The sequence below is a fragment of the Excalfactoria chinensis genome, chromosome Z (assembly GCF_039878825.1).
Source record: "Excalfactoria chinensis isolate bCotChi1 chromosome Z, bCotChi1.hap2, whole genome shotgun sequence".
Taxonomy (NCBI): domain Eukaryota; kingdom Metazoa; phylum Chordata; class Aves; order Galliformes; family Phasianidae; genus Excalfactoria; species Excalfactoria chinensis.
In genome coordinates, this window is record NC_092857.1 from 8960420 (window position 1) to 8987370 (window position 26951).

The 26951-nt window shown below is 53.8% G+C and overlaps 2 protein-coding genes across 4 annotated transcripts; one reads left to right on the forward strand and one right to left on the reverse strand.

Moving 5' to 3' along the window:
• The first annotated feature begins 2345 nt into the window (after nucleotides 1-2345).
• LOC140264627 (gamma-secretase subunit Aph-1b-like) lies at nucleotides 2346-6784 on the forward strand. The gene is made up of 7 exons (XM_072360497.1): nucleotides 2346-2569; nucleotides 3172-3342; nucleotides 4681-4754; nucleotides 4865-4987; nucleotides 5160-5287; nucleotides 5625-5748; nucleotides 5937-6784. The coding sequence occupies exons 1-7, from the start codon at nucleotides 2457-2459 to the stop codon at nucleotides 5972-5974; spliced, it is 771 nt and encodes a 256-aa protein (XP_072216598.1). The 5' UTR covers nucleotides 2346-2456; the 3' UTR covers nucleotides 5975-6784.
• Nucleotides 6785-7165: 381 nt separating this feature from the next.
• CA9 (carbonic anhydrase 9) lies at nucleotides 7166-17055 on the reverse strand. 3 transcript variants are annotated; one of them, XM_072360494.1, is made up of 12 exons: nucleotides 16743-17055; nucleotides 12670-12699; nucleotides 11709-11879; nucleotides 9959-10101; nucleotides 9579-9671; nucleotides 9390-9456; nucleotides 9125-9282; nucleotides 8902-9043; nucleotides 7863-7886; nucleotides 7674-7700; nucleotides 7488-7581; nucleotides 7166-7351 (listed from the first exon to the last, which is right to left on the reverse strand). In XM_072360494.1, exons 1-12 carry the CDS (start codon nucleotides 16921-16923, stop codon nucleotides 7288-7290), a joined length of 1194 nt encoding a protein of 397 aa, XP_072216595.1. In that variant the 5' UTR covers nucleotides 16924-17055; the 3' UTR covers nucleotides 7166-7287. The 3 variants fall into 3 exon arrangements, with proteins under 3 accessions (XP_072216595.1, XP_072216596.1, XP_072216597.1); XM_072360495.1 differs by having other exon boundaries at nucleotides 7674-7697; nucleotides 16743-17039; XM_072360496.1 differs by lacking the exon at nucleotides 7863-7886 and having other exon boundaries at nucleotides 16743-17039.
• Nucleotides 17056-26951: the final 9896 nt, after the last annotated feature.

The window sequence follows — 26951 nt, forward strand, 5'->3', positions numbered from 1 at the left end:
AACAAGAAGGATGGGTGCGTATGGTTCTTGCGGGTGGGAATGGGCATTGGGACCTCTGCAGGGGCCTCGTGGTGTGGCAGGAGCAGTGGTTTGGGTGGGAATGATAGCAGTCCCCTACAACGCACAGGAAACCTCAGTCTCAAAGGCAACCCAAACTTAGCATCTTCTCAAGCACAAAGTGACAGAGATATGGCACCAGCCTGTCCCCTTCTGCTGCCAGTACATTATCCGCCTGGCACCTGGGGAAGCCACAGGACTTCTCCATTGACTCTGCTTCGTGGCCCATGCAAACAGTGCCACATGGGCACATGTACAGTTGCATGACTACACATGTATGCACACTACCTTCCAGTGTCTTACCCAGCTCCATAGTTAGCTGTACCACTCACATTTTCTACCACCAGATGCTGAACGCCTGCCTAAGGTACAGCAATATAAACCAGCAAGTATTAATACAGCAGGCAACCAACTCCCAGAGCGCTCAGGAAGTTTCCTCCCACTCTGCTGTAATCTCTCCAACACAAAGAGAAGAGCAGCAGGATGTATCTCATCGCTGTCACCAAAAGGGGGTGGACTCCCTGGGGATGCCCGAAGCCATCATCCAGTCCAGCCCTCTGCTTTGGGCCCCCCTGTGGTTTGCATGGAGCCTAGCTGTCCCACGCTGCTTGGCGGATATCCCTTTGACAGCATAGCCTTATGTGGCCAGGAAGCATAATTCACACTGACCCCTTGCTGAGCTGAGCCATCAACGCAGTGAGCAACAGGGAGAGCTTTCCTATTCACTTTCCTTTATTTGCTGCACCTCCTGGCTCAGGAAAGTAAGGTGGAGATATCAGCTCTTTCCTGCCCAGGTGCTGCTGGACTCCTGCCCTCCTCCGGGTCCCCAAATCGCATTCGCAACTGTGATCTGCATTTGGCAATGTAGCAAAAGGCTTCCTTCACACAGGGGCTCTCCATTCCCTGCTTTGGGTCTTGTTCCTAACTGGGTTGTGGCGCCCCAGGATGTGCTGGAAGGGAAGGACGTTGCTCTCGTGGCAAAGCCTGTCCTGTGTAAGGGCTGGTGTTTCTCTTTGGGTCTGCCTTGCCTCCTCACTGTGCCGAACTGGCATTTGGTAAAAGCACCTTCCTGAAATGGATTTGTCTTTCTGTAAAAGAAAAGTCCAGACCACAGCCTTTCCCTGTGAGCAGCACCCTGTCCTGCAAACAAGCCTGCCCAGACTTCCTATCAGGGTGCGTCCCCAGCACTCAAGTCTCTGGGCGTCCCTTCCTGCTGGGACAAAGAGCCCTTTCACACCCAGTGATTTTCCCCATTCCAGCCTCCTGGATTGGGCCGGTCCATTTAACCATTTACATCCCTATGCCAGATCCTTCTCCTTCACCTCCAAATTCTCAGTTTCTGCAAGGCCCTGGAGGCTGCTCCCAGAGTAATGCTCTGCCCTCGACCACCAGTTCTGCTTTTTGCTCACCCTCTGCTCCCCTTTTATTCTGCAGGAAATGGGAACAACAGGAGGCTGGTGCCAGCCAAGTGTCAGCTGGGAGCCACATCCCTGCCACACCACCCTGCAACCCCATCACTGCAGGGGTCAGGATGGGGGCTCTGAGCACCTGATGGAGCTGTGGGTGTCTCTGCTCATTGCAGGGCAGTTGCGCCAGCTGACCTTTAAGATCCCTTCCAATATCACACCATTCTGCAGCTATCCCTAGGCCCTGCTCTGGGCCTGCTCCCACAGCTCTGCATCCCTCCGGTGCTGTGAGGCCCCAGAGCTGGATGCAATCCTGCAGATGGGGCCTCACAGCAGGAGAGCAGAGCAGAGCAGGGGGGGACAGGCACCTCCCTCTCCCTGCTGCCCCGCCTGCTGCCGCACCCCGGGTTGCTGCTGCTCTTCTGGGCCACGAGAACTCACTGTTGGTTCGTGTTGAGCCCCATACCCCATACGGAGAGCAGGGCTGCCCTTCCTGCTCTCCGCCCAGCCCGTGGAGCTCCGTGGTTTCGCTATGGCCCGGCCGCAGCGCTCCGGACTCAGCCGGCCCACGCTGGCGGCCACGCACGGCTACAACCCCGCACCGCCATGACGACACCCTCCCTTTCTGGGAGGCCCCGCCCCCCCCGACAGGCCCCGCCCCCACAAGCCCCGCCCATACCGAAGCCCCGCCCTTCCTCAGGCCCCGCCCCCATCTAGGCCCCGCCCCCACGGGCAGACCACACCCAGACCACGCCCCCTTACCCACCCCATCCAATGACCACGCCCCTCCTTCAGGCCCCGCCCCCTCCGTCCTTCCCGGCCCCGCCCAGCGCGCCTCTTCCGGCCCGGGCGGCGGCGCGCAGCGGCGTGTGACGTCAGGCGGCCCCGGAAGGGCGCGGGCCGGGAGCGACCGCCGCCGCCGCCGCCGCCGGGCCCCGTCCGGCCCCGTCCGGCCCCTCCGCAGCCCCGCCCCGCCCCACGCTCCCCGCCGCCATGACGCTCGCCGTGTTTTTTGGGTGTACCTTCATCGCCTTCGGGCCCGCCTTCAGCCTCTTCCTCTTCACCATCGCCCGCGACCCCCTCCGCATCATCATCCTCATCGCGGGGTCAGTGTGGGGCTGGGCCGCGTGGCGGACGTCGGGGCAGCAGTGCGGTGCTGTGGTACCGGGAGCGGCACGGGAGCGACGTGGCGCTGGGACGGGAGTGGGAGCGGGGGGACATCGCGGCTCTGCTGTGGGGCGGGTACCAGCGCAGTGACATCGGAGCGGCTCTATAGGACCTCTGCCAATGGGGGACTTGGGGCACTGGTGTGGTACCGGTTCTGGTGCTGGGGCTCCTGTGTGGGACTGGTACCGTTGGGGGACCTCAGGCACCAGTGTGGCACTGGTAGCAGTGCATGCAGGGGACCAGCACTGTATTAGTACTGGTTATAGTGCTTGAGCACCATTCTGGGTGCTGGTACCTTGTGAGCATGACAGCACCACCAGTACCACTGCTCATACTGGTCTGCACAACCACTGCACTGGTACCAGTGTAGCACTGGCAAGACAGGGACCTGTTAGCAGCGATGGTTTGGGGTCTGTAGGAGCGCTGCAGCCAGTGGCACTGCAGGACTGGTGCTGGCCCTCATGCAGCAGGGACTGAGCCCTGCTGTAACTCGGTGCTGGTGCCCACACAGCTCAGCTGCTGCTGTCTCCCACCTCCCCAGGGCATTCTTCTGGCTGGTCTCACTGCTGCTCTCCTCCCTCATCTGGTTCATTGCTGTGAAGGCTAGTGACCCGCGTGATGAGCCACTGCAGAAGGGGCTCCTGATCTTCGGGGTGATGTTCTCTGTGCTGCTGCAGGAGGCGTTCCGCTTCCTCTACTACAAGCTCCTCAGGTAAGGGCAGCTCCTGCCTGGCTCTGGGCTGTGGGCATGTAGTGTCGGTGAGCCTGGTGCTGGGAGAAACCACTCTGTGTCCCTGTGCCGCATCACCCTGCTGCTCAGGGTCTCAGTCAGTGGGTTTTATGAGGCCAAAGCTCTCATGGCCAAAATCACTGTGCAGAGATGGGTTAAGGTGGAGGATGTCTGCGTGGCGGAGAAGAGAAGCCCCAGGTCTGCAGGGCTGGAGGCTGAGTGAGCAGTAGTGTCTTCCTGATCTTTGTGTGGGCTGGCTGTGATTTAAGGCTCCTGTAGCATCCTCTCTGCCCGCCCTTTTTGTGACTGGGGTGGGTGGTACTCCTGCAGCTCAGACAAATGCCTGCGGGATGCCATAGACAAGAAGATTCCCGCTTTGCTGCATAGAGGAGGCAGAAGGGTGAGGGACCAGCCCTTGTTGCAAGCCTCATACCTTTCCCAGGAATAGCTTTGCGTCAGTGGAAAGAGCCTGAAGGAGATTCTAGGGCTCTGCAGCACCGCAGTCCACACAACCTGGAGCAGTGTTCTGAGTGCAGGATTGCCTTCCCCCAGCCCAGGCTGCTGCAGGTGGCACACTGCTGCCTGCACAGGGCAAAGTCTGGGCCCAGCCCCGCGGTGTCCGCAGCAGCAGGGAGGAGGAGGAGGAGGAGGAGGAGGGCTCATGCTGCTCCCCGCGGCAGCACTGCGGCAGGCAGGCAGAGGGTAGCAGAGATCTGTGCTTCACCCTGCAGAACCACGGCAGTGCCAGCACTGCTGCCCTCCTGGCTGCACAGTAAGACTCAGGATGTTTAGTTTTCTGAGTTTCTCGCCCAGAATTGATTTTTTTTTTCTCACTTTCAGCATTTTTCTCTGCACTTCCTTGCATTTTTTCACCATCTTATAAAAAAATACAGCGGCTGAGGTCTTGGCTCTCTGATGCCTGCACTGTGTTCACAACCAGGGGTGCTGCTGCCTGCAGCATCCCACCAGCCTATGTCTGAGCATTGGTGTGTGTTTGTCTTGCTCACTGGAAGAAGATTCAGGGAGGTCCCGCAGTGCTTGTTGAAGTGGTGACCAGCTTGGCAGCCACGCGCTGCCCTCGGTCAGCACTCCAGGAGCTGTCAGCAGAGTCCTAAATGGTTCTCAGTGATGTGCAGAGTGCCTGTTGATTCATTTATCAACCTCAGGGTCATTTAGCACAAGGCCCGGTGCCTGCCAGCAGCACAACTGCATCCTTTTTGCATGGTTATGAGAGGTGTGGGTTGGTGCAGCACAGTCCCCACTCCCCTGCCCCATCTATCCAGGGTGCCATTTGGTGCCCCATCACACTGTTCCCTGCAGGAAGGCTATCGAGGGGCTGGTGGCCCTCAGTGAGGACGGCTGCTCCCCCATTTCCATCCAGCAAATGGCATATGGTGAGTGCAGCACGGGGAAGAAGAGGTTGGGTCTCCTGGGGTCTGGGATGTGCTTCGGTTGGGGGGAGATTGTGACCTTCAGGTGTCACAGCCTCTCTGTATCCTGGCAGTGGCTGGCGTGGGCTTTGGGCTCATGAGTGGCGCTTTCTCCATGATCAACCTCCTGGCGGACGCTCTGGGACCTGGCACCGTGGGCATCCATGGGGACTCGCAGCTCTATTTCCTGACCTCAGGTGAGGGACAGGATTATGCCCTGAGTCTTCATCACAGGGATGTCAGACCTACAGACGTATCTTAGCCACTTGCAGCCCCCATCTGTGATGTCTTGGTCCCCTATGACCCTGTCCAGCCCTGACCTTGCAGCACTACTGAATCCCCATTACCTCCCCACTGCTCTCCCTGCAGCCTTCATGACCATGGTGCTGATCTTCCTGCACACCTTCTGGGGCATCCTCTTTTTCCACGGCTGTGAGAACCGACACTGGTGGGAGATCCTGGCTGTCGTTGTCATGCACCTGGCGGTTTCAGGGTCGGTGAGTAGCTGGGAGCAGAGCTCAGTGCAGCCACCAGGGGTAGCTGAGCCTTATTCTGGTCCCTGTGCCTGTGGAGGTGCAGCTACCTGCACTAGCAAAGCTGCTGGTTTCTGGGGACCAAAACTCCCTCTGAGGAGTTCCCCATGGGCTGTGTGCATACCTAACCAAACCCTGGAGCTGGTTTCCTACCCCTGGGGCTGTGAGTAATGATGCTGTCATGTCCCCATCCTGTTCCAGTGCCTCCCTGGAGCACTGGGGTGAACCGAGAGAGGAACACGTGTGACAGTTACACCATGAGGGATCCTGCTCACCCTTCCCCTTTCTCCTCTCTCTGCAGACATTTTTCAACCCACTGTACATAGGCAGCCTGGTGCCCTCCTACGTGCTGATGGCCATTGCTGCTGTCTGGGCTTATATGCTGTCGGGGGGCTCTGTCCAGAACCTGCGCCGCTTCCTGCTCTGTAAGTCACCCACATGGTGTTTTCTTTTGTTACTGCGTCCTGAGGTGGGGCAGGGTGTCTTGGAGGCTGAAGCAAGGTGATGGCCTTTGCTACAGGGAGGAGATTCCAGGTTTGGGGCAATTGTTGGGTTGTTGCCTCACTGAGGAAGTTCATTTGGTGAAAGCTGACCCCTTGCTTGCTTCCTGCAGGTGCACAGAGTGGAGCCAGCCCCCAGCCAGCATCCTGAGGCCCTGCAGATGTTTCCATCCCCAGCTGCCCCCACCCTCCCCTGTCAGCGGCAAGGTTGGCCCTTGCCTTTTCTGCAATACATTTTCTCCTGGAATGGGGGACCCTGGCCAGCCCCAGCGGGGACAGACGCTGCCATCCGGCTGCAGCAGCGGCGCTGTGACCGGCTTGCTCATCTGCCCCTCTGGGGACAGCTCAGTCTGAGGGACTCAGCTCTGTTGGCCCTGAGCTATCACCTGGAAAGGGTACTTCCTTGGACTGCTGGAGACTCGAGCCCAAGAAGCCCCCTTACTTCTCCCCCCAGTACAGAAGATACCCTGCATTCCCCTGTGCCTACAGGGGACTCAATGTCTCCTCCTCTCCTGGGAAGTGTTTTTGTGAGGTGCTGTTGGGGCCAGAACTGAATGCTGTGGTGCTACTTTCTCCATCTCGACTCACTGCACTGGGAGATACAGCCCCAGCACTGGACTGTAGTGAGCGTCCCAGGGTGGGTGGATGGGGGCTGGCATGGCAAGGTGAGGGGATTATGAGGAGCAGGGGCAGATGGCATCCACCATTGCTGGTGGACATGCAGCCAAGGGCTTGGGGTGAGCGGTGACTGTAGCTGGTGCTGGCACCGCCTGGGGAGGGGGGCTTGGGGCTGTTCAGGGGATCACCGCCCTCTCCCTGAGTCAAAAGGGGATTTTAAGGCAGGTACCTCCCTGTTAACCTGCTACAGGACAGGGAGGGCTGCCAGTGGGCTCAGGGCTGAGAGGTGGTTTTGTCCACAGTGGGCTTTTGTACCAATAAAACAAGCATCAGAGGTGAGCAGAAGTTGTGTGCTGGCTGTGCAAGCATCCTTCCTCCTGCTCCTGTATGTATGGAGCTCTGGCTGATGCACCAGGGTGGAGGCTGCTCACAGGCTCCCTCCTGCTCTGTGCCCAGCCCGTTGCTCTTGGCTCCAGCTGCAGAGGGGAGCAGGGCGGTGGGTCTGCCACCATCACCTCTGCATTTCTCCACGGCACTGCAATGTTTTTCCAACACTTTGCACAAATAAGAGGAGGAAGAAGTCCCAGAGCGATGGAGGGCAGGGTGGGACTGTGCAAGGAGCCCTGCACTGCTTGCTCTGGAGCTCTGCCTTATGCATGTATGGAGGCTGATGCTTCCTTTGCAAGAGTTGGCTGGCAGAGCAGAAAGCTTTTATCATCGTGTTTCTTGTTTTTTTTAATGCTTTTATCCTTTTTGTAACAAAAATATCCCCTTAGACTAGGCTCTGTCCCAGGTGAACAGTCCATACAGCTGCGGGAGGTCCTCCCCCAGCTTAGTGGGAGCGGCTCAGGCAGTGTTCTCGGCTGTGGCTGCTGTGTAGATGACCTTGGATTTGGTAGGTGAGTCCAGCCTGGACCAGGAGGGAAGAGGAGGGGTTAGAGCAGGAGGGGGCCCTGCTAACAGCTGCCCTACAGTGGTTGCTGCTATCCCCTGCAGCTGTGTGCAGGAGAGGACTGCTGCCCACCACCGGTGTCCCTATCACTTACCGTGCATTCTGGCTGCGGTTCTTGTAGACGTAGAGCAGGAAAGCCAGCATTGTGATGGCAAAGAGCACCCCGAAAAGCACAGCCAGCACATCCCCTGTGAGCCCAGGAATGATCCAAGGTTGGTTGTGGGGGGAATGGGGCCAGGCTGGTGGCAGCCGAAACAAAGCCAGCAGCCAGTATGCTTACCTGCATGAAATGAGCTGGTGTGTCCTGCTGCGAAACAAGAACCAGTGTGAGAATGTGCTGCAGGGACACCAGGGTGGGTCTACAGTATCTCCCCTGGCTTCCTATGCCCCAGCTCAGCACAAGGCTGCTAGTACCCCCATTTCCACAAGGCACCCCCAGTCCCTTTCCCATCCCCAACATCTCCCGTACCTGCTGTTGCTGAGCTGCCACCACCTGAAAGAGACACATCACAGTCAGGGGGTGCCCAGAGGGGAGGGGAACACCACTATGGGTTCTGCCAGAACTGACAAGAGTTTGGTCCCAAAGCCAGGCTGTTCACATTGCTCCCTGCATAGGGATGGCCAGTGCATGTCCGTGCCCTAAATGCTGGGCCAGGGCTGTGCCAGGCAAATATTTACCCAGCACAGTGGTGCTGCTTGCACACAGCTGCATTATCGCCTCTGTGCCAATCTGTGTGGTGCCGGGTGGCACTATCAGTGGCAGTGTCCCATGGTTCAGGGAAGCCACCAGCACAACAGCAGCACAACAGCAGCACTCCCACCTCTGCTTGAGGACAAGGGCTTTGTGTGAGCTCACGGCTTTGATACAAATAGCAAATAGGAGAGAAAAAGCAGTGTTTGCACCTCCAACCCCCACCTCTACAGTGCCAGGGAGCAGCTTCTGCAGAAAGTGGTAAAAGGCTCGGAGGTAAATGGTGAACACGATAAAGCAGCCAACAGGTTTACCAAAGATAGAGCATGCCAGCCTAACCCGATACCCTTCTTTGATAAGTCAGATTGTAGACAAAGAAAATGCGGTAGATTTTTATCTCCTGGACTTCAATGAAGCATTCCCGTGGTGCTGCCTGAGCTCCGTGGTGACGGGGGAGCCCATGGCCAGGGGAAGCCCAAGAACAGCCCCAGGCACTGATGCTGTTACTCAGTGTGACACAGGGCATCAGAAACATCAACCAAGGGGAGAGGGAACAGGATGTTGGGCAGCAAAAAAGTAAAACCCTGAGTGAGTTCAGAGAACTGAGAAAGGGCACGAATTTAGTGATGCAGTGATAGTCACACCTGAGGGCGAACAGGAATTTCGAGTCATAGCTGGAAACCACCAGTGCTAGGAAGTGCTCTGAGGACAAACTGAGGACAGGAGCAGGGCCAACCCACGCACAAACACTTCACCAAGAGAAGCAGAGCTCCGAGGCCTCACTCCTCCCCCCCAAGGATGCTCACACACTCCTTACCTGCAGGCACCTGCCTCTCCCGAGAGGAGCCGGGCTCAAAACTTGCCAGCACCCATCTCCTGTGCAGGCTCTGTTCCGGCCGAAAGTTGTTCATGAGGGGGTGGTTGTCATCTGTCTGTAGGCTGCTCACCAGTGTGGTCATCTGGGAGGAGAGCAGTGTGAGCTGGGTCGGATGCAGGATGCCCTGAGGAGCCAAGCCCCAGCACACACATGGCCAACAGACCTGTTCCTTGGAGAGCATCACAGTCTGGTTGAAGACAGTCCACTTGACGGACTCATGGCAGGGTGGGGTGGTCAGGGACCCATTGTAGTGGAAGTAGAGGTGCAGGCTGTCAGGCAGCAAGCCGGCGATGTTGAACCCAGGCACGAAAACTTCATCATCTAGGAGGAGAAGTGGGGCATTGGTGAACTGCCGCTGTGCAAGCTTTCTCTGTGCACAGTGACAACAGCTGCTACAGCCTTCTTCTGCAGAGCCAGCAGGGCTATACCTTCCCCTTGGATGTTGTGCAGGTGCTCGAGTATCTGCTGGTAGTATGGGTTCTCCCTTGGCCCAACCTGCAACACAGAAGTGATGGGAAGAATGGGTGCTGGCAAAGGGCCCTGTGTCCTGCTGTCCCCTCCCCCACCCCTCAGATCACGTTGTTCTCCCTTCCCCTCCTTGCTCAAGGGCTGCTCACCTCCAGGAAGACCCCCAGCACTGCCAGCCCATCCGGCCGGGTCATGGCTGCCTCGAAGCTCTCATACTTGGTGTTGTAGTGGACCACGTGGAGCTGAAAGGAAACACAGCCCCAATGTGGGATGGGCACCCCTGGGTGGTGCTCACTTCCTTGGACAGAGCGTGTTCTGGGGGAGGCATGCAGTTGTGCTGAGCATCCCTACTAGAGGCAAGTTGGATAAAGGTGCCATAGCAGTGAGCACCAAGTGCTGCAGCAGCAGGCAGACAACGCGCGCTGGAGGACAGCAACTGTACCAGAAGGGATGAAATTGGACCGAGTTGGCTGTGTGCAGCTTGCAGCCCTGTGCCATCAGCCCAGCATCAGGACAGAACTCTCCTCACCTCTCCAGCAAAGCGCTTGTGGTCAACAGTGTGCTCGGAGCCAGCTTTCGAAGGAGAGCCCCAGTGCAGGTGCAGCTGCACGGCACGGTACTGCTGCGCATAGCCACCCACAATGGCCAAGGACTCAGGCAGCTTCAGGACCACTGCAGAGGGAAGGAGAGCATGGTTAGTAAAGCAACCTACAGAACAGCTGAAGGGAAGGAGTCACCTTGGGCTGGGGGAGGTTGCTGACAACAAACAAAGTGGCTTTGGATCTTAAATGAGGTTGAGGGTAGGGCAATGGGTAGAGCCGTGCTATGAAGCAGGGTTCAGCCTGCAGGACAGCCAGTGAATAAATGCATTCACTATGTGGGAATAACACAAAGAGGCTGTGGATGGAGGATAAAGGGACTGGCAGAACCATGTACACCTGTGGGAGCACAGAGCTGCACCACTGCTGCATCAAATAGAGCAGCCTGCAGGCCTGGCCAGCAATGGGGCTGGTGTCACAGGAAATCTGCAGAGTTAGAGCAGCGCCTGTTTGGACACTGGGCACACATATTTGGTTTTGCCTTTACCTATAGGTGTGGTTTGAGGCAAAGCTGAGCCCCAGATATCTGGTGAGCAGAACAGCAGCATGGATAACCTAAGGGCCAAGCTATGGGGTCAAGCACCGACATCATGAGCATTGCAGGACCCCAGGGCTCCAGGAGAAGCTGTCCCATCCCTAATGGTAAAGTGTTTCAACCACATCACGAGGGTGCAGGTTTGTGATGAGTCATCTGTCCTCTCCTGTGCCACTGGGCACAGAGATTCAGAACTCAAACACAGGAAGTGGGACACTGCTCCCTCCCTGCGCATTTCTACCCTCCTATGTTTCTTTTGTATATCTAAATTGACGCTTTCCTAGTACGCATCTGAGTCATTTTCAACGTATACATTGTGTAAGAAGGAGCAACTGTAGAGCTGTCCTAGCCGACTTGCAACTTTTCACCTTGTTCTGGCTTTCCTGAGTGATCACAGAGGTCAACGCATGAAAAACTACCTCAGCCCTGGCCCCTCTGGGTGAAAATACTACAAGTGCTTCTGCGAACACCAAGCAATACCAGATGCCAGGGTGTCTAAAATAGCAACCACTGACCTCAGCCCGTTGAGCTATGCAGGCACGCTAAGGCAGGAGTCTATAAAATAGAGTGCTGGGCATGCCCTGTGCAGCAAGTCTGACTTGTTGGGTTTGCTGCATGCAGGGATCAGCTCCCAGAGACAAGGGCACGGGGCCATCCTGCTGCACCCTCAGAGAATTCTTCAGCTGCCATCACTACCAGCAGGTCCCAGCCTGGGCAGCACGCACAGGGCTGGAGGAGCTCCTGGAAGGAACTGGTGACAGCCAGGATCCACTGTTGCAGGGAGGAGGTGATGAGGTTTCTGGAAAGCTGGGACAGAATCTGTTCACATTATTTTACTATCAGTCTCTCCGTGCCAGATGGAGATAAAAAAGCCCTTCTAAAACTGCAGAAAACTTTAAAAAGTGTCATAAGATCCTCAGCATCTCAAAGCATCGACTTCAAGAAGCATGTCCTACAAGACAGGTGGGTACCTTAGAGGCTAATTCTTACTAGGCCATGATTTCTCCTTTGGAAGAAGTGAGATGTAGGAAAGGAACCAATGGCTGCAAACTTGATTTAGGGACATATTTCTAAAGGAAACACGAATTACAATAAATTCCTGGAGCCAACACCCAACAGCCGTGAACAGTGAGCTCCCCACCCACCTGTGTGCCCGTTGTTCTTCAGTATGAGCATCTGGCTGGCAGGCAGGCTGTAGCCGGAGAGCTGGATGGGCCGCAGCTGGGGGCTGAAGATGGTCGTCTCCGTGTTGATGTTGATGGGTGACTGCATGGTGCCTGCACATGCTGGGAAGTGCTTGGTCCACTGTCCTAGGTCTGGCATGGGGAAGGGGCAGTGGTGAGAGCGGGCAGGGACAGGACCCTAGGGGTTTGGTGGGTGTGGGGGAAGGGCTGGGCCCTGCACCATGAACAGAGGGTTGGTTTCTATCAAGTCAGCTCATGAGCAGCTTTGTGGGCATGGTAGTGGTGGGTTAGTGGTTGGACTTGATGATCTTTGAGGTCTTTTCCAACCTGTCATGATTCCATGATTCTATGCTGCTGCATGACCGCTTGTGGCTGCATCACGAAAGGGCTCTGAGCGTGGTGAGCTGCCAGGAAAGTCTATTTTAGGGGTGTTTGGGAAGAGTGCAAGAATATCATTTACAAGTGGACTTGGCAGGCAGGGGAGCTCTGCAGCTCATCACACTCGCTGCTGGCAGGCACAGCCCCCTGTGAGCATGGTGTCACCATCTGCAGCTTCTGCCTCGGGCCACTGCAAGCCAGGGCCGGCCCCTGTGCACCCTGCTCCAGGAGCCTGGGCAAGGACACAGGCTGATCCTTGGGCAAAGTCTCAGCACAGCCTGCCAGTGAGTATGGCACAGGACAGGCCTGCGCCCACCTGGGGAGGCACAGCCCCAGAGACCCCCACACTGAGGCACAGGGGATATCACTGCTGCATCACAAATGGGGGTGTCCAGGCTTCGCCATTGCTGAACCAGAAGGGTGAGGGGAGGGAAGGGTGAGACACTGAGTGTGCACAGCTGCCTGGTAATCATTAACCAGAACTGGCTGGAGCCCAGGGTCTGATGGGTGGTGGGGAAAGCAGGAGAAACTGCAGGGTATTTACCTTCATAGCTCCAATGGCTGTCACTGGGACCTTGAGAAGGAGGAAAAAAAAAAAAGAAAAAAAAAAAGGAGTATGAATGGAAGGGAAAGGTTGGCTGCAAACACACCTCTGCCATGCAGCTCTCCTGGTCCTGCAGCAGCCATGCACCCTCTGCCTCAGTGCTCTCCCAGCCTTTTCCTCCTCATCCTCCTCGTGCACCTGAACCAGAGATGCTCCCAAAGGGCACTGCCTCCATGCAGAGAGAAAACTCCAGGGCTTGATGCCTGGTTATTATCATTATAGTGGAAAATAAGCCACAGATATCGCTCCCATCACGGATCAGCAACAGTCATGCTCTTCCAGATGCTCCCACTGTGGTCCCACCAGCTCCTGTAAGCACCATCCGGCTTCATACACCTATCCCTCATTAGAGTGAGTGTCTGCCAGGTTGGCCAGCAGGCAGGAGGGCCACCATGTTGGTCCCCAAAGCCCCCACTGACAACAGCCATTAACAACCACTTGCTATTAATAGAAGCAGATTCCATCCCATGGTGAGAAAGGAAAAGGCATACTTTCCCAGGCCCAGGCAGTCGGTGCACAGCCCCAAACCCAGCAGGATCCTGCCCTCCTCCCAGTCCCAGGCAGTGGGTGGCCACAGCTGAGTGATGCTTGTGGACAAGGATGGGGACTGCCCTCAAGGCTCTTACAGCACCATGCATGACATCTCAGAGAAGTTCAGAGAAGCTGTAGGTGCCCCGTCCCCAGGGGCACTCCAGGCCAGGTTGGATGGGGCCCTGGGAAGCCTGAGCTTGTGGAGAGCAACTGGCCCATGGCAGGGGGTTGGGGCTGGGTAGACTTTAAGGTTCCTTTCAATCCAAACTGTTGTATAATCTCTGCTGTGTCCCAGAGACTTAGGAGTGATGTGAGGGAGGCACTCATCAAGGTGTGGGACATTCTCAAAGGTGTATGTGAAGGGAACAGCAAGGCATCAATGAGAAGGATGAAGAGGGGCACTCGCACCAGGGCTGAGACCCCTGTGAGATATTCCAGCAGCTTTCTCAGGTAGGGTTCTTCAGCTGCAGCACAGGGCTTGTGGTCTAGCACAGGTAACACATGGCACCCAAGGCTGGCACACAGTGCCCAGGCACACTACACATGTCTCAGCTGCCCCAGCACCCTGCTCTCTGCTTCCCTCTGGGGCCCAGCCTATGAAGAAATCATAGACCTCCTTACACACATCCCCAAGTACTGAAGTCACATCTCCTACCCTGTGCAACTGGGTCCCTTGGTGCATGCCCTGGTGCTGCAGGGTGGCATCCCCTGGCACTGTGGTCCAGCTCTCAGCCCTGCAATACTCCGGTCCCTTCCACACGGGGGCATTCACAATCCCACAGTCCTTTGGCATGCACATTTAACCCTCTGCCCTGCCCAGCCCAAATGCAATCCCAGCCTCCATCCCAGCTCCCCGCTGCAGCACGTCTTCTCCCTCTGATTGCTGCTGAATTGCTGCCATGCACCACAACAGAGGTGATGGTGTTGCAGCTGCAGCTTCCTGCATGCCCTGCCCTGCCTCTGGGCACACTCAGCCCTGGCAGGGGCTGTAATGTGCTCCCAAAAATGTGCATGTAAGGAAAAAAGTGCTGCAATAGGGCTTCAATGAACATGCTTGGAGGTGTGAGCAAGGAGAGTCTCAGCAGGAAAGTACTGTGGGGCTCACAGGGGCAGCAGCAGGAGCCAGCTGCCACTGCAGACAGCACAAAGGCACTGTGCTTGGCCACGTGGAGTCCCTCCGGTCCCGACTTGCTCCAAGCCCACCCCTCCCCTGAGCAGGGGGTGTTTCAAGCCCAAGAGCAGCCACACTTCCCCCTTTCAGTGTTTTTTCCCCTCGTATTTGCTCCCTCTCCTTCTTTCCATCTTGGGATCCCAGTGCTGCCGCCAGATCACTTTCTTCCTGACGTCCAACACCATCCAACAACACCTCCCTGCTGAGTCGGGGCGGGCGCTGCCATTAGCAGAGCTCTGTTCTGCATGTCTTGCGGCCTGTGAGCAGCACAGCTGCTCCTAGCAGTGGGGAATAGCAGAAAGCTGCAGTCTGCTCCCAGAAACATCCCCACAGCTGCAGAGACTACACACCCGTAGCTATTTGTACAGAGCAAGAGCCAATATCAGAGAAAGCAGAGGGTCTGTGCTCTCCATCCTCAGATGGAGGGTCAGACCACAGAACAAAGCAACGTGGGGTGTTCCAGGAGGCATCAGGACACACAGATACACCATGTCTCAAAGCAGTGAGCAGCACAGATCAGTCCCAGCCTACCACACATTCAGGCACCTTGTCCTCTGCAAGTAATAACCCGACCAAGGTACAGAGGCTGTGCCACTGTGCTCACGCTGCCCGCAGCCAGCTCCCCGGGCACAGAGCTGATACAGGGTGCAGAAGATGTCCAGCATTCCCTGCTAAGCTGTACAAAGAGCCCCTGCACCCCATGGACAGGAAGACAGCATTCCTCAACCCGATCCCAAAAGTATAGCCCCTTTTTGTCTACCCAAACCCACAGCCATACAGCCTCAGCCCCAGCCATCACTGTGCACACTGCCCATGGGGCACTGATCCTGGCTGCACTAAAGCCCTTTTGTGTTTATTAACTTTGGCCAACAGCGAGCCATGGGGATCAGCCTTTAATCCGCACCGGAGCTCAGGTCGCCGCAGGGATTGTTCTTTGTGCTGCTGGGGAACAGAGGGGCCCCATGAGGCAGGCAGCATCCCATGGAGCAGTGAGAATTTGTGGGGGGAGGCACAGGGCAGGAATGGCCCCTGGTGTGTTCCTACTGCCTGTGAACCCAAATAGCTCTGAAGAGTGCCAGGGGAAAGGGAAAGTATGGGGTAAAAATGGGGAAATCCCAGGAAAAGACTGGGGCTTGAAGCAGATGAATGAGTTGAATGAGGGGGTTACGACAGAGGAGGGAGCTCAGATGGAGGAAGAGAGCATCAGGGAGTCCAACGAGCAGAGGGGACACAAAGCAGGATGGGTTTGAATAGGAGGGAGAGAACAGATAGGCTGCACTACTACAAAGACACCAGAGGTTTCTCAGGCTCCCGCACTGGGAAATCTCACGGAAAGCCTCACAGAAGGCTGCAGCATGCACTGGGAGACACCAGCCCCAACCCAACGGCTCTAGCCGGACCTTCACCGAGGGCTGGCTACTGCTCCTTGCCCACATCCTCTTCCCATCCACATCCCACCCGGCCCCACGCCACGCTCACAGCCGCACAGAGCCGGTGTCACCCAGCTCCCTCCCACCCCGCGGCGGAGTTTCTCCATCTCTGTGGCAAGGAGCAGCGCATCCCCAAAACCCCACGCACAGCCCAACAAAGACTTGGTAAGAGATGTGAATCACCGCAATAACAGCAGCAGCTCGCGGCACCCTGCATTTGACACAAGGAAAAGTGAAGATACATTCTGAGCCTGGAAAGACAAGCCCACGGTCAAAGCAAAGCTGGGACGGGGACATCCCTGCGCTGCGCTCACATCCTGTGCTCAAACCGCACTATCCCCAGATTCTGCTGAATGCCGGAGTGAGAAAAGGGACCGAGACCGCAGGGACTGAGCATTACACCCCCAAGATGACCCCAGAATTTGAAAGCCCCCCGCGCGGGGTGAGGGGAGGCACGCAACAGCACCCTGTCCCACGCTTCCCACGCTCCCCCCATCCCACCGCCCGCCGTGGGGCGGCCGAAAGCCCCGAGCCCCGGTGCGGAGCGAGCTGCCCGGTGGGAGCGGAACGCGGGGCTGAGAGCGGGGCGGGGACACGGACCCCGCGGGGGTGAGGAGCTGGCGGGAGCGGGGACAAAGGCAGCGGCGTGCGGGGCTGCGCGGGGCGAGGGGACGCGGGGCTCCGTAACGGGAGGCGCTGCAGCCCCAAATCCCAGCGAGAAATCGTGCACCGTGCCGGCTCTGGGGTGCCCCGTGCACGGCGTTGCCTCGTGCATGGCATTACCCCGTGCCTCGGAGACCCCAAAGCCCCCATTGTCGGGGGGGATCCCGCCTGTCGGGACCCCGTACTCAGCGCTGTGCAGCCCGGTCTCTCCCGCTCACCTCTCTCCTGGGAGTGCGGAGCGTTCTCGTCGTTGTGGTCATACTCCTGCCCGGCGGCGGCTCGGCCCAGCCCGGCCAGCAGCAGGACGCAGACCCGCAGCGCGGTGCGGTTCATCTCCAGCAAGTGCGGCGTGCGGGACGGCCCGCGGCTGCCTGCTGGTCGGGACTGCCGCGCATACATAGGAACAGGAGGGGGGAGGAGGCAGCCCTGACTCAACGCCGCCGTTACCTTTTATAGAGGCTGGAGGCAAAGTCTGCCGCCGCCCGGCCCGGACAGGTGAGCCGCACCGCCGCCTCCTCCCGCACCGGGACTCGAACCCGTGACCCTGAAGGGACGGAGGAAGGGGCTGCCCCCGCCCCCCGGCACCGCCGGCACCTGAGTGGGGAGCGCGGCCCGGCCCCTGCGCGGGGGGGGAGGGAGACCCCGTACGTCCCACCGGCGCCTCTGCTGAGGGCGTGAGGGGCCGCTCGGGGGGGGGGCTGAGGGGAGCGCGGAGCTACGGGGGGAGAGAACAGCACCGGGACGGAGAGAGGGGCGTTCAGCGGTGGGATTCCATCAGTGAGGGGATGAGAGACCCTCAGTGAGGGGATGAGACATCGGCAGCTATTGGATTCCCTCTGGGATGGAGCAGGAGACTTCCTCAGCTTTCTCATCAACAATAAGGTGATGGATGTCCTCCCACAGCGCTGGGCTAAAGAACCCCACCTCCATGATGGACACCTCCGTGATGGATGCCTCTATTGATGCACACCTCCAGTGACTAACATCTCTAGTGAGGAACATCCTCAGCTCTGGGCTGAGAGCACTTGGTAGTGGGGTGAGACCCATATTCAGCTCAAGTCATGGAGATGACGGCTGACTGCTTGCCAAGAAAGTGAAGTAAACGTTAGGGATTATCAAGAAGGAAACAAAGAACAGAATAATAAAAAATAAGGAAAGCAAAAACAAACCCCAAACATTCTGCTGTTGTATAAACTTCTGGTGAATCCTCCTTTCAGTTATTACCCGTGGTTTTGTTTCTCCCATCACAAAAGATAGAGAAGCAGCATGCGCAGGGGCTGGCTGGGCACAGGAATGGCTTTTGCACAAGGACGGAGCAAAGCAATGTGAGACAAAGTCTATGGTCTTGGCATCCCAGGTCATACAGGCTTACCTTGCACCTGGGGTCTCTAGGGATGACCTGAAGGTGGGATCAGTGCACTCCCAACCTGCAGGTTTTATCCCGATTCACGTTGTTCCTACCAACACCAGATGAGTCGAACCATCGGGTAGAAGACATTTATTTGTCAAGGCTCAAGGAAACAAGACTGTGTGTGTATGTGGGGTGGGGGGGCAGTGGGGGTGACAGGACAAACCATAAAATGCAACTCAGCCTTTCCTTCTCATGTTCCTGTCCTACAGGATAAAAAGGAAGAAGAGTCCTGGTCATTTTAATGAACAAAATGGAAGAAGAACTGTGGTTATCTAGGAAGGACAGAATCAGTCTATCCCTTTTCCAGCCAAGCCCCATGCAGTTCTCAGCTTACACCTGGGCACACTCCTTCTGTTCACTTGTCAGGTGGGTTGCCTTGTATTCGTTGTTTCTGTTCTGCGCAGCTGGAGTCACTGTGAGGCCATCGGCCTTGCTGCCCTGCCTTAGGTTTCACTGGCCTCCCTCTTCATTACTCTTCCAGGCTGCATGTATACTATCACAGGAGCTGTAATTGCACACGTCTCCTTTCCACCTCCTGTGCCTTGTCAGCTTTTTGTAGACGAAGATAACTGGCATTCACAGACACTGGAGGACGAAAGGTGAATTTGTGGGCAAGCCACACTGGATGTGTTGTCGGGGAGTGCAGCAGGTTGTGGATCACAGCCTCATCCCACAAGCCTGGCATGCAAGTTGGAAGAGCATAGCAGTGTTTTCCTTCGCAAGGTTTACACCAATGTGTGCCCTTTGTTGAAATGGGGCCTCTTGAAACATACAGCACCAAGTTTCTGCTCATCTTGGAAAGCGTCCAGTTCAAGGCACAAAACTCCAACTCTCCAGGGAGCTTTTTTCATCCTCAGTAGCACAAGACAGGGTGTGCTCAAGTGGACGTGCTTTAGGAAATGCTGTCCGGTCTTGGTTTAGCCAGAGTCCTCTGGGGAGGGATGATCTCTAAATGCCTCTGAGAGGATTTATTCTAAGGAAAAAGATACAGTTCCTAAGAATATTAGCTCAGATAAGGAAAGACTTGGGTGCCTAGGAGAACTCTGTGACTCTGTTCCTTATTAAAACTGGAGCAGTAATCCTTTCTCACAGGACATACAAGTGAATTTCTGAGGTCTTGTGCAGGCTAACTTTTAATCTAACAGCACTTTGTCAGTGCTGTTATGCCCCTTCATGACTTATGGGCTTGATGGATGACTTCTGCATGAAACCTACCTGTCTGCATGAATCCCATACACAGTTATTTATTCCATTACTGACATTTGAGAAAATGAGCTCTCCAAAAATGGGAACATGCAGAACCACCATCATAATGATAATGACCTGGTGACCCTCTTATTGTGTATGCTGTTAAAACAAAGCTACCTGAAGAAATGCTCCAAGGACGTACATTACCACCCAAGCCCTCTACTGCAGCCAGTGCATGGCTTATCTCCAGCAAGTAACCAACATGCAGTGCTTAGGGGTAGGATGGTGAGGAACACTTTGAGGTGAGAGTGATAATTAGTTTGTTGACATCCCCTAGTTTTCTAGGATAATGCTTCCTAACTTCAGAGTAACCCCAGCATGCCCTTGTAATAGGGCTCTGGACCTAATGTGGCCAGTCCCTGCAGCGGTCTGCTCCTCTGTCACTGGGTGGTAGGAAGAAGAGGAACTGTTTCCCCCTGGCAGCTCCTGAACCAGGACTATACCTGTGGTGCAGCAGCTGCTCTGGAACTATGGATTCCAACAACTCCAGTGGGGATTGTTTAAAAATATGTACTTATGTGTCTCTACAGACAGTTAAAATATTTACATGTCTATTGCTAACTGTTGGATAAAGCTAAAAAGAAACTGGAGTAAGGAGAAACCAAGTTTGGTTTTAATTTTAAGGATTCACTCCCAAATCTGAGCTTCAAAATAGCAAAACTTTTGGGAACTATTAAGTCTAGCTTTGGGCAAGGTCTACATACAACTTGGCCCCTGTGTCAGTGTTTTAGGCAGGCAGGCATCCCGGAACATGCTGTCAAACAGCATGTATGGTCCCAGCAGGACAAAAATGTGGAGACTCACAGCTGGCGAGCACTTTAAAGAGCACTGAGCTGCAGCATGATCTCTCTCAAGCAGTGAGTAAGTCAATCTCTTTAATTACAGCAAGAAGAACAAGATTGTACCTATAGTTTTGTGCAAATCAGGGCTAGCATGGCTTGCCTGCTCACCAAGTCCAGTCCTACTTGTGCAAAAGCAGCCCTGTGACTTCCCTCATGACTTGACTGAGCTGTATGTGTAGAGCAGGAGTCTGCCTCCTCCTCTGTTCTTCTCTGAGTTTATTACATAGGCTCAGTGCGTTTCTTTGATTTTTCCATTAAAATATATTTATTTGTTTCTAAGTAGGGCTGCCCTTTCGGTAGCGTTTATTCTCTCATTTATTTATAGACAGCAATTCAATCCCTCCACAAACCATGTTTTGAAAGGTTAAGCAGAAGTCCACGCCAGCTTAGCTTATCAGAAAATAGATGTCTCTGCTACTCCCGATCACATTAACCCTCTGCACCTCACGTTTTAATCAACCTTTCCCGAACATACACATGCTAAGTTATACATTTACTTCATAAGGATGATACTTCTCCAGCTACTTGTGAAACTACTCATAGTGAACACCTGATCAGGTGCTTTGCCTGCTTGTTAATTCTTGTATTCCAGGAGTTCTCATTAGCAGCTCATCAGCACTCATAAGTATGAGGTTTTGTGCTCCTTCAGCTTTCACAACCCTTCTGTGATAACCTGATTTTCAGCTGCAGTGGCAGGATTTCCTACCTTCATTCTTTCACTTTGTAAAAATCCCTACTGATATTTTTCAAGAAGGTAGGTCCAAAAGCCAACCTTTGAGGAATTTCAGTCTCATCTTTTTACTGAGCTTTATTTTGATTTTGCTTTCTATCTGTTTATTAAATTTGCTTTCTATCAGGTCCCCTGCTTCTATTACTGCATCTAGCAACATGGAGGGAAACATCGTTTATTTCTGGAGTCACAGCTAAAGCTTATTTTTTTAATCCTTACATGTTAGCCATCTCCCCTCTGCTGTTCCATCAGGCTCTTAAAACTACTGAAGATCCTTCTGTATAGTAGTAGAGTTTCATCTTTAGGGTCTTGACTGGGAGCAGTTCTCAAGTTTTCCACGCACGTACTCACCACCAAGCCACAAACTCCTTTCTCAGCTTTTACTGCTGCTAGCAAATTCTTTGTTCATTCTCAGTGCCATTCACTGTAGTTACACAACCACTAAGGGATGGAGTCACCCTCTAAAAACTTTACACATTAATTGGGATACAAGTTCCAGACGTCTCCTGTACTAAAGTGAACAACAAAAAAATCCGTGCCACTCTAACTGTTGTCCTTGGAATTAGGAATCTTGAATCTTTTTATCACTTGATATAAGGTAATTTTCAGTAGCCACCTATTATGTGGTATTTTCCCATTACGTCCCATCTAAGAAAATCTGTCAGTCCGCTCTGGGTGGTGCCTTGGGTGTTTAAGTTGAGCAAATAGTGCCTGCTGCAAGAAAGTGTTGTCAAAAGCTACCAGCAGCTTCTGTAGTGTGTACAGTCACAGGAAACTATGACGTTACTCTCACTTCTGCTGCCTCAGTGTGAAATGGCACTAGGGAAAAAAAACAACTATGTCTCAATAAGAAATGAGCGTAGTTGGGGATCTTGCCTCTAATTTACAGAAAGTTGCGAAATACTGAACATTTACTATAGCAAAGCAAACCAAACATGATTCATTTCTTTGGAGATGAGCGGTGATTGGTGGTGATCAGGGTACTCTGTCCTGCATGATGAATTACTCCTCCTAAAGACCTCCTCCAAAAAGGGAGACTCACCAATGAAACCTCCCAGAGGACCACACATCCAGGAGACAGTCATCTAAAGGAAGGGAAATCTATGGCACTGCAAGTTAAAAACACCAACTCTAAATTCGTGCAATGGAGCCTTTTTTTATGTAAACCAGCTTAAACAAAATTGAAAGCATCTGGGATGAGGAGCAGGATGCTCCTGTGGCAGAACAAATGGAGGAGTCTGTGGCTGTGGACTCTCATCTGCAAGGAGCAATAACCTCTGGAGTATTCTATCTGGCTGTGCATCACTGCACGCAGTCACCCTGCTACAATGCTCAGCAGCCTGTGTGACTAAGTTGCTTGTGGGATGAGGAAACTTCAAATGACAGAGCTCCAAAAACTCAAAGAGGCATAAGGTTTCCCATAGGAATCTCTCAAGCACAGTCTCCCTCAGTGTTGGAATGTCAGGCTTTGGATCCGTTTTTCTGTAACCAAGGCATTGGTTCCATCCACCTTGCTGTCAGTTCACCCCCAGTGTATCTTCCCATATCCTAACCAGGGATGTCTCAGCAGCCACCTTAAAAATTTCACCACCTGAAGCCCTTTAAATTTCTCTCTAGAGGGCACTTTCTCTGCCTTACAGCAGCCAGTAATTTTTTCCTGTGCGCTCTCCAATTTTCCACCAAAGTTACTTCTAAATGTGTATACCAGAAGCAGGTCTTTATGTCAGCCTCAGCATCAGGAGAACTGCACACAAAAGAAACGTCTCTGCCCTGTTGCAATCATTGGTGCGGGATTCTCAGCTGGAAAACCATCATCTCCCCCTCACACACCATCCTGGTAGGAGTTGTTACCATTCTGCTCTGAGGATCCAAAAACATTTTTCAGCACACGGATTTTCAAGAAAGAACTCCCTCATTCTCTCAGCCTGCTCCGTGCCACATGCGTGGCTTTCCTGGTCACATTTTCAAAGAGGTCACTCAGGTCTTTTGGTTCACCACAACTTTGCAAGGTTTTGAGAACCAGACGTCCTGTGTACTCAGATCCAAAAGGGACACTGCCCTCAGCCAGTACCATTCTCTGCAGAACAGCCAGCAGCAGCTCCCAGCGGTCAGCCTAACAGTGCCTTTCCTATGGAGAGGTACATGTTCAGCACCCCCATCATCCAAAGTCTGACTGAACCAAGCACAGGTGCTGCTTAGGTGGAAACCCATAGACAGAAAATAGGAAGCTTCTCTAGCACGTAGCAAGATGCTGTAGGGGAAGGGGAGATCCAGCACTGCTTCATCTCTGTTCTTAATCATCACTTTCAGAGATATGCTGGCAAAACAGGCTGGGGAAAAGGAAGTTTAACTCACAAGTGATGAGTGTAGAGTTGTGACATGGGAAGAGACCAGGAGCACATCCAACAAGCTGCACAGAAGTCATGAGGCTGTTCCATGTGCTGAACAGGCTGCCCTGAGGCAGCTTGAGCACAGCCCAGTGCTTGCCTCGGGGTGCTTGGCACCAGCCAGCTGCCCATTGCCTACCCTGCAAATAGTGCCAGCTGCAGATATGCAGCCAATGGACAAACACGCTTCGCTGCAGGGTCAGATGCAGAGAGATGCGGTGCTTCAAATTTAAAAGCTCTTATTCACTACCACCCAGCTTGGTTGTCTGAATCAGGTTTATAAAAAGCTAGTAGGTCTCAGTTCCCATCAGTACATGCTGGCCTTGATCTTCTGCAGATCAAGGAGTGTCAGGCCCTCCTGCATGCTATGACAAGCAGTGGAAAAGCAGACAGGCTGTGATATCAGGAGGGATTTACAATCAAAGGTCCCCCGGCAAGACTTGCTGCAACATGGCTGTTGCTGGGTGAAGCCCTTTCCCATGGTGGCTGCATGGTAGTGCAAAGAGAAAAGATCTGGACATCACACCAGCTGAGCAGCTCTGCCCAGCACAGTAGGCTGGTTGGGGCAAAGTGCATCCCCTTATATGGTTTCTTTTCACAAGTTTCCTTTTTCTAGCTTTCCCATTCACCCCTACGACTTTCCTATCCACCTTTACATGTCAACAAAGCATTCCACAAACACTCTTCAACTGTTCAAGCTTATCCAATCCGAGCCGTGAGCCGTTCTTTCTTTTTTTAGAGGTGTCCTTGGTTCTCGTGCTATTTATCTTGCTCCACAGCTGCTGCTCTGTACAGTCCTTCTTGTATTCTCATAGGAGGAGAGGAAGTGAGCCTGCTTATCACAGCCTTGCAGCATTACCTGTCGGCCATCCTTCCCATTGAGGGCACCGTGGGTCTGCCATGTATGACACCTGCAGTCGGTGTCCATGCACAGATCAGCTGGAAACAGATTGTTGAGGAGAAGGGCTGGGAAGGAGCTCCAAGAGGCAGCAGATCCTGGGATCAGGCTGTCCTGATGAGTGGCTCTGGGATATTGCTGAGGGACAGTGCTGCTGGGAGGGCCCTCAATGGAAACAAATTTCTTATAGCACAAGGAATATAACAACAACAACAACAAAAAGTCTCTTGGGCCAAAAGTAGCCTGTTCTGAAGACACTGTTCCCTTGCTTCCCAGATCTTCACAACACTAGAAACTTCATAAAGACTTGGCTAAGGCTCCACAGCAGACTTGTTCCACAACAGAAGGATTCCGGACATTTCCATCTTCTCTGTTTTCTATCTGCTGCTAATTATCGGCACATGGCAATGCTTCACCTCTCACTCAAAGCAGTGCAGCTCTCTTAGGCTTTGGACGTGGGGGTCCTGCCCAAACCAGTCCCCAGCCTGAAGGCTGATATCTGCTGGGAGTACAGCAGGGTTCCTTGTGCCTCCAGGGTGAACCCCTTGTACCCCTTGACATGCAAGCAGGACTGTGTGGCCAGACCATATTTGTATCTGTTGCACGACACTGGGGTGCTGTTTTAATTTAAAATGGATTAGGCTTTGTTTTCTTTCTAGCTCAATAACATTGCATGCATTGTTGGGCGATAAAACCCACAGATAACCATGCCAGCAGGCTGTTGGGGTGGACGTGATCAGCAGCACAGCGTGAGCTGAAATGGCAAAGAATAGAGGGAAAAACTGCATAGAAACATGCTGCTGGGTAACACAGACTGCACAGTATGTGCTGCAGCTCCTGGAGACACTCTTGCACAACCTCTGAGGGGCATCTTCCTGAAAGAGAAGGGTGGAGGAGCCAGAGCAGAATATGGGTGAGCAGCTCAAGAACAGCTCAGTGCATGGTCTGGGATGCAGTACATGAAGTGCAGGGCAGCAGGGAAGCAGATGAGCTGTTACTCCTTGTCCCAGGCCTTCTCTCCATCATGAAATGCTGATGGTGATGATGACTCCCAAGAGAGGAGCTCCTCCCTAAGCAGCGAGGATGTCTCAATTCACCAAAGTTGTGCACTGCTGTTTTTCCCAAGCCAGTTCTGCCCCTCCCTGCTCTCCTCTGGCTTTCTGTGAGCTTAAGATTTGCTCCATGTCATACAAGGCAACTACTGCCCTACCAACAGGCTCTGGCAAAATATATAAATATTTTTTCCAGGTTTCTTAGCAGAGCTTCATAATCACATGCACTAGGTTCCTTCACTACCCTAATCCATGCCTTCTGGCTGGCAGCAAGCATGACCCTGAATGGATGGTACTGGGCAGTACTGACCATGAGCTGCAGGAAGCACTCCCTGAGCACAAGGTCTTAGGTTGTTCCAGAGTTTGATTTGGGACTCCCCAGTGGAAGCACAGGGTCTCCGCAGAGCTGAGTATGTGGACAACTACCTACAACCCACTGTTGTGCTAGAGCAGAGCTAGAGCTAGACCAGCCAGCATGGCTCTCTCCTGCAGACTCAAAGAGCTCCCTAACAAATACTCCTACAACCGCACTTGCACACTGAGCCATCACTACCAACCAGGTTGGCCCCTGTGGCCCTGCCTAGATCTTCATTCTCATTGACTCCCTCCGCAAGTGATGTTTGAGGAAGCTGATGCTGCCAGCAGAATGCACTAGGAGAGCTGTTTGGAAGGTCAGATAGCAGCTGGGAACCTGACCCCATACAGCTCTCTGTACACTATTTCCCCAGAACTTTCTTACCTGAAACCCTTTATAACCTCTCATGACTTTTTTTTTTAACATGAGTTTTGCTGCTGACGTGCTCCGGACCAGGCATCCCTTACTTTGAAAGCTAACAGAAGGCACCAGGATCCCCTGGGATTCTTTGTCAGTGCATCTCTATGTGGACAAAGATGACAGCAGCTCACACAAGGTATGGGTTGATGCTCAGGTCATGCAGCAGTACACCATGGTAAGCATTCAGAGCTGCTGCCCTGGACAGGAACATGGAGGGAACCAGAGGCAGAAAGAGAAACAGCACAGCCCTGCATAACATCAGCATCCATCTGCCCTGATCTGCCAGGCAAACAGCAAAGCCCTAAAACAGGACTGCACATCTGTGCTGTTTTTGTAGCAACATGTTCAATGGGAAGAGAGGTGTATGGATGATGGGAACACAGCTGTCCTGGGGAGCAGGAGCAAGGCAGATGCTCTGCACAGTTCTCATAGGAGAAAAAGACAGCTCATAGTCACTAAGGCAAGAAACTGGTGATCCACATCACCTGATACGGGCTGCAGCACCACTGGGAGCTGGTTGGTGCTGCATAGAGAAAGACAGCAGGAACAGGAGTACCCCACACCTACACTACAGCTCCTGTGAACACCCTGGCCTCTGTGATTTGGTGTTAAACTCCTGCAAAACTTTCATTAACACGATAATCTTAAAGATTGCAAGCAAACCAACCCACAAACCTTTGAGATCTGCAAGTCTGCAGCACCTGCGTGCCCCAGTGGGCCCTGACAGCAGCCCAAGAAGCAGTCATTTTGGGGAGGTTCTGTTTGGAGCCAAGAGTTGGACTTGGTGATTCTTGTGGGTCCCTTCCAACTTAGGAAATTCTATGATTCTGTGAACTGATAACTTCCTTCCTGGTGGCAACATGAAGCTTTTTGTTACACAGAAACTCTTCTCTGTTAGGTGTAATTACAGCAGGAATGCAGAGAACGTGGATTTGCCTACATTAGGTGCTGGTAATTCTCTCCTCCCACAGTCAGTCTTCCAGTACTTCATGTGTCTGGCATGTCAGATCCCATTTTCTTAGATCCCATTTTCTCTGCAATAACAAATTAAGTGTTATTAAAGCAGGCAATCATAGATCTTCAC

Coding starts and splice junctions, on each gene's coding strand:
- LOC140264627 (XM_072360497.1), top strand. CDS start 2,457: ATGACGCTCGCCGTGTTTTTTGGGTGTACCTTCATCGCCTTCGGGCCC. Junction 3,343..4,680: donor CTCTACTACAAGCTCCTCAG/GTAAGGGCAGCT, acceptor TGTTCCCTGCAG/GAAGGCTATCGAGGGGCTGG. Junction 5,288..5,624: donor ACCTGGCGGTTTCAGGGTCG/GTGAGTAGCTGG, acceptor CTCTCTCTGCAG/ACATTTTTCAACCCACTGTA.
- CA9 (XM_072360494.1), bottom strand. CDS start 16,923: ATGTATGCGCGGCAGTCCCGACCAGCAGGCAGCCGCGGGCCGTCCCGC. Junction 12,700..16,742: donor TCCGCACTCCCAGGAGAGAG/GTGAGCGGGAGA, acceptor CTCCTTCTCAAG/GTCCCAGTGACAGCCATTGG. Junction 11,880..12,669: donor CAGCCATTGGAGCTATGAAG/GTAAATACCCTG, acceptor TCCCCATGCCAG/ACCTAGGACAGTGGACCAAG.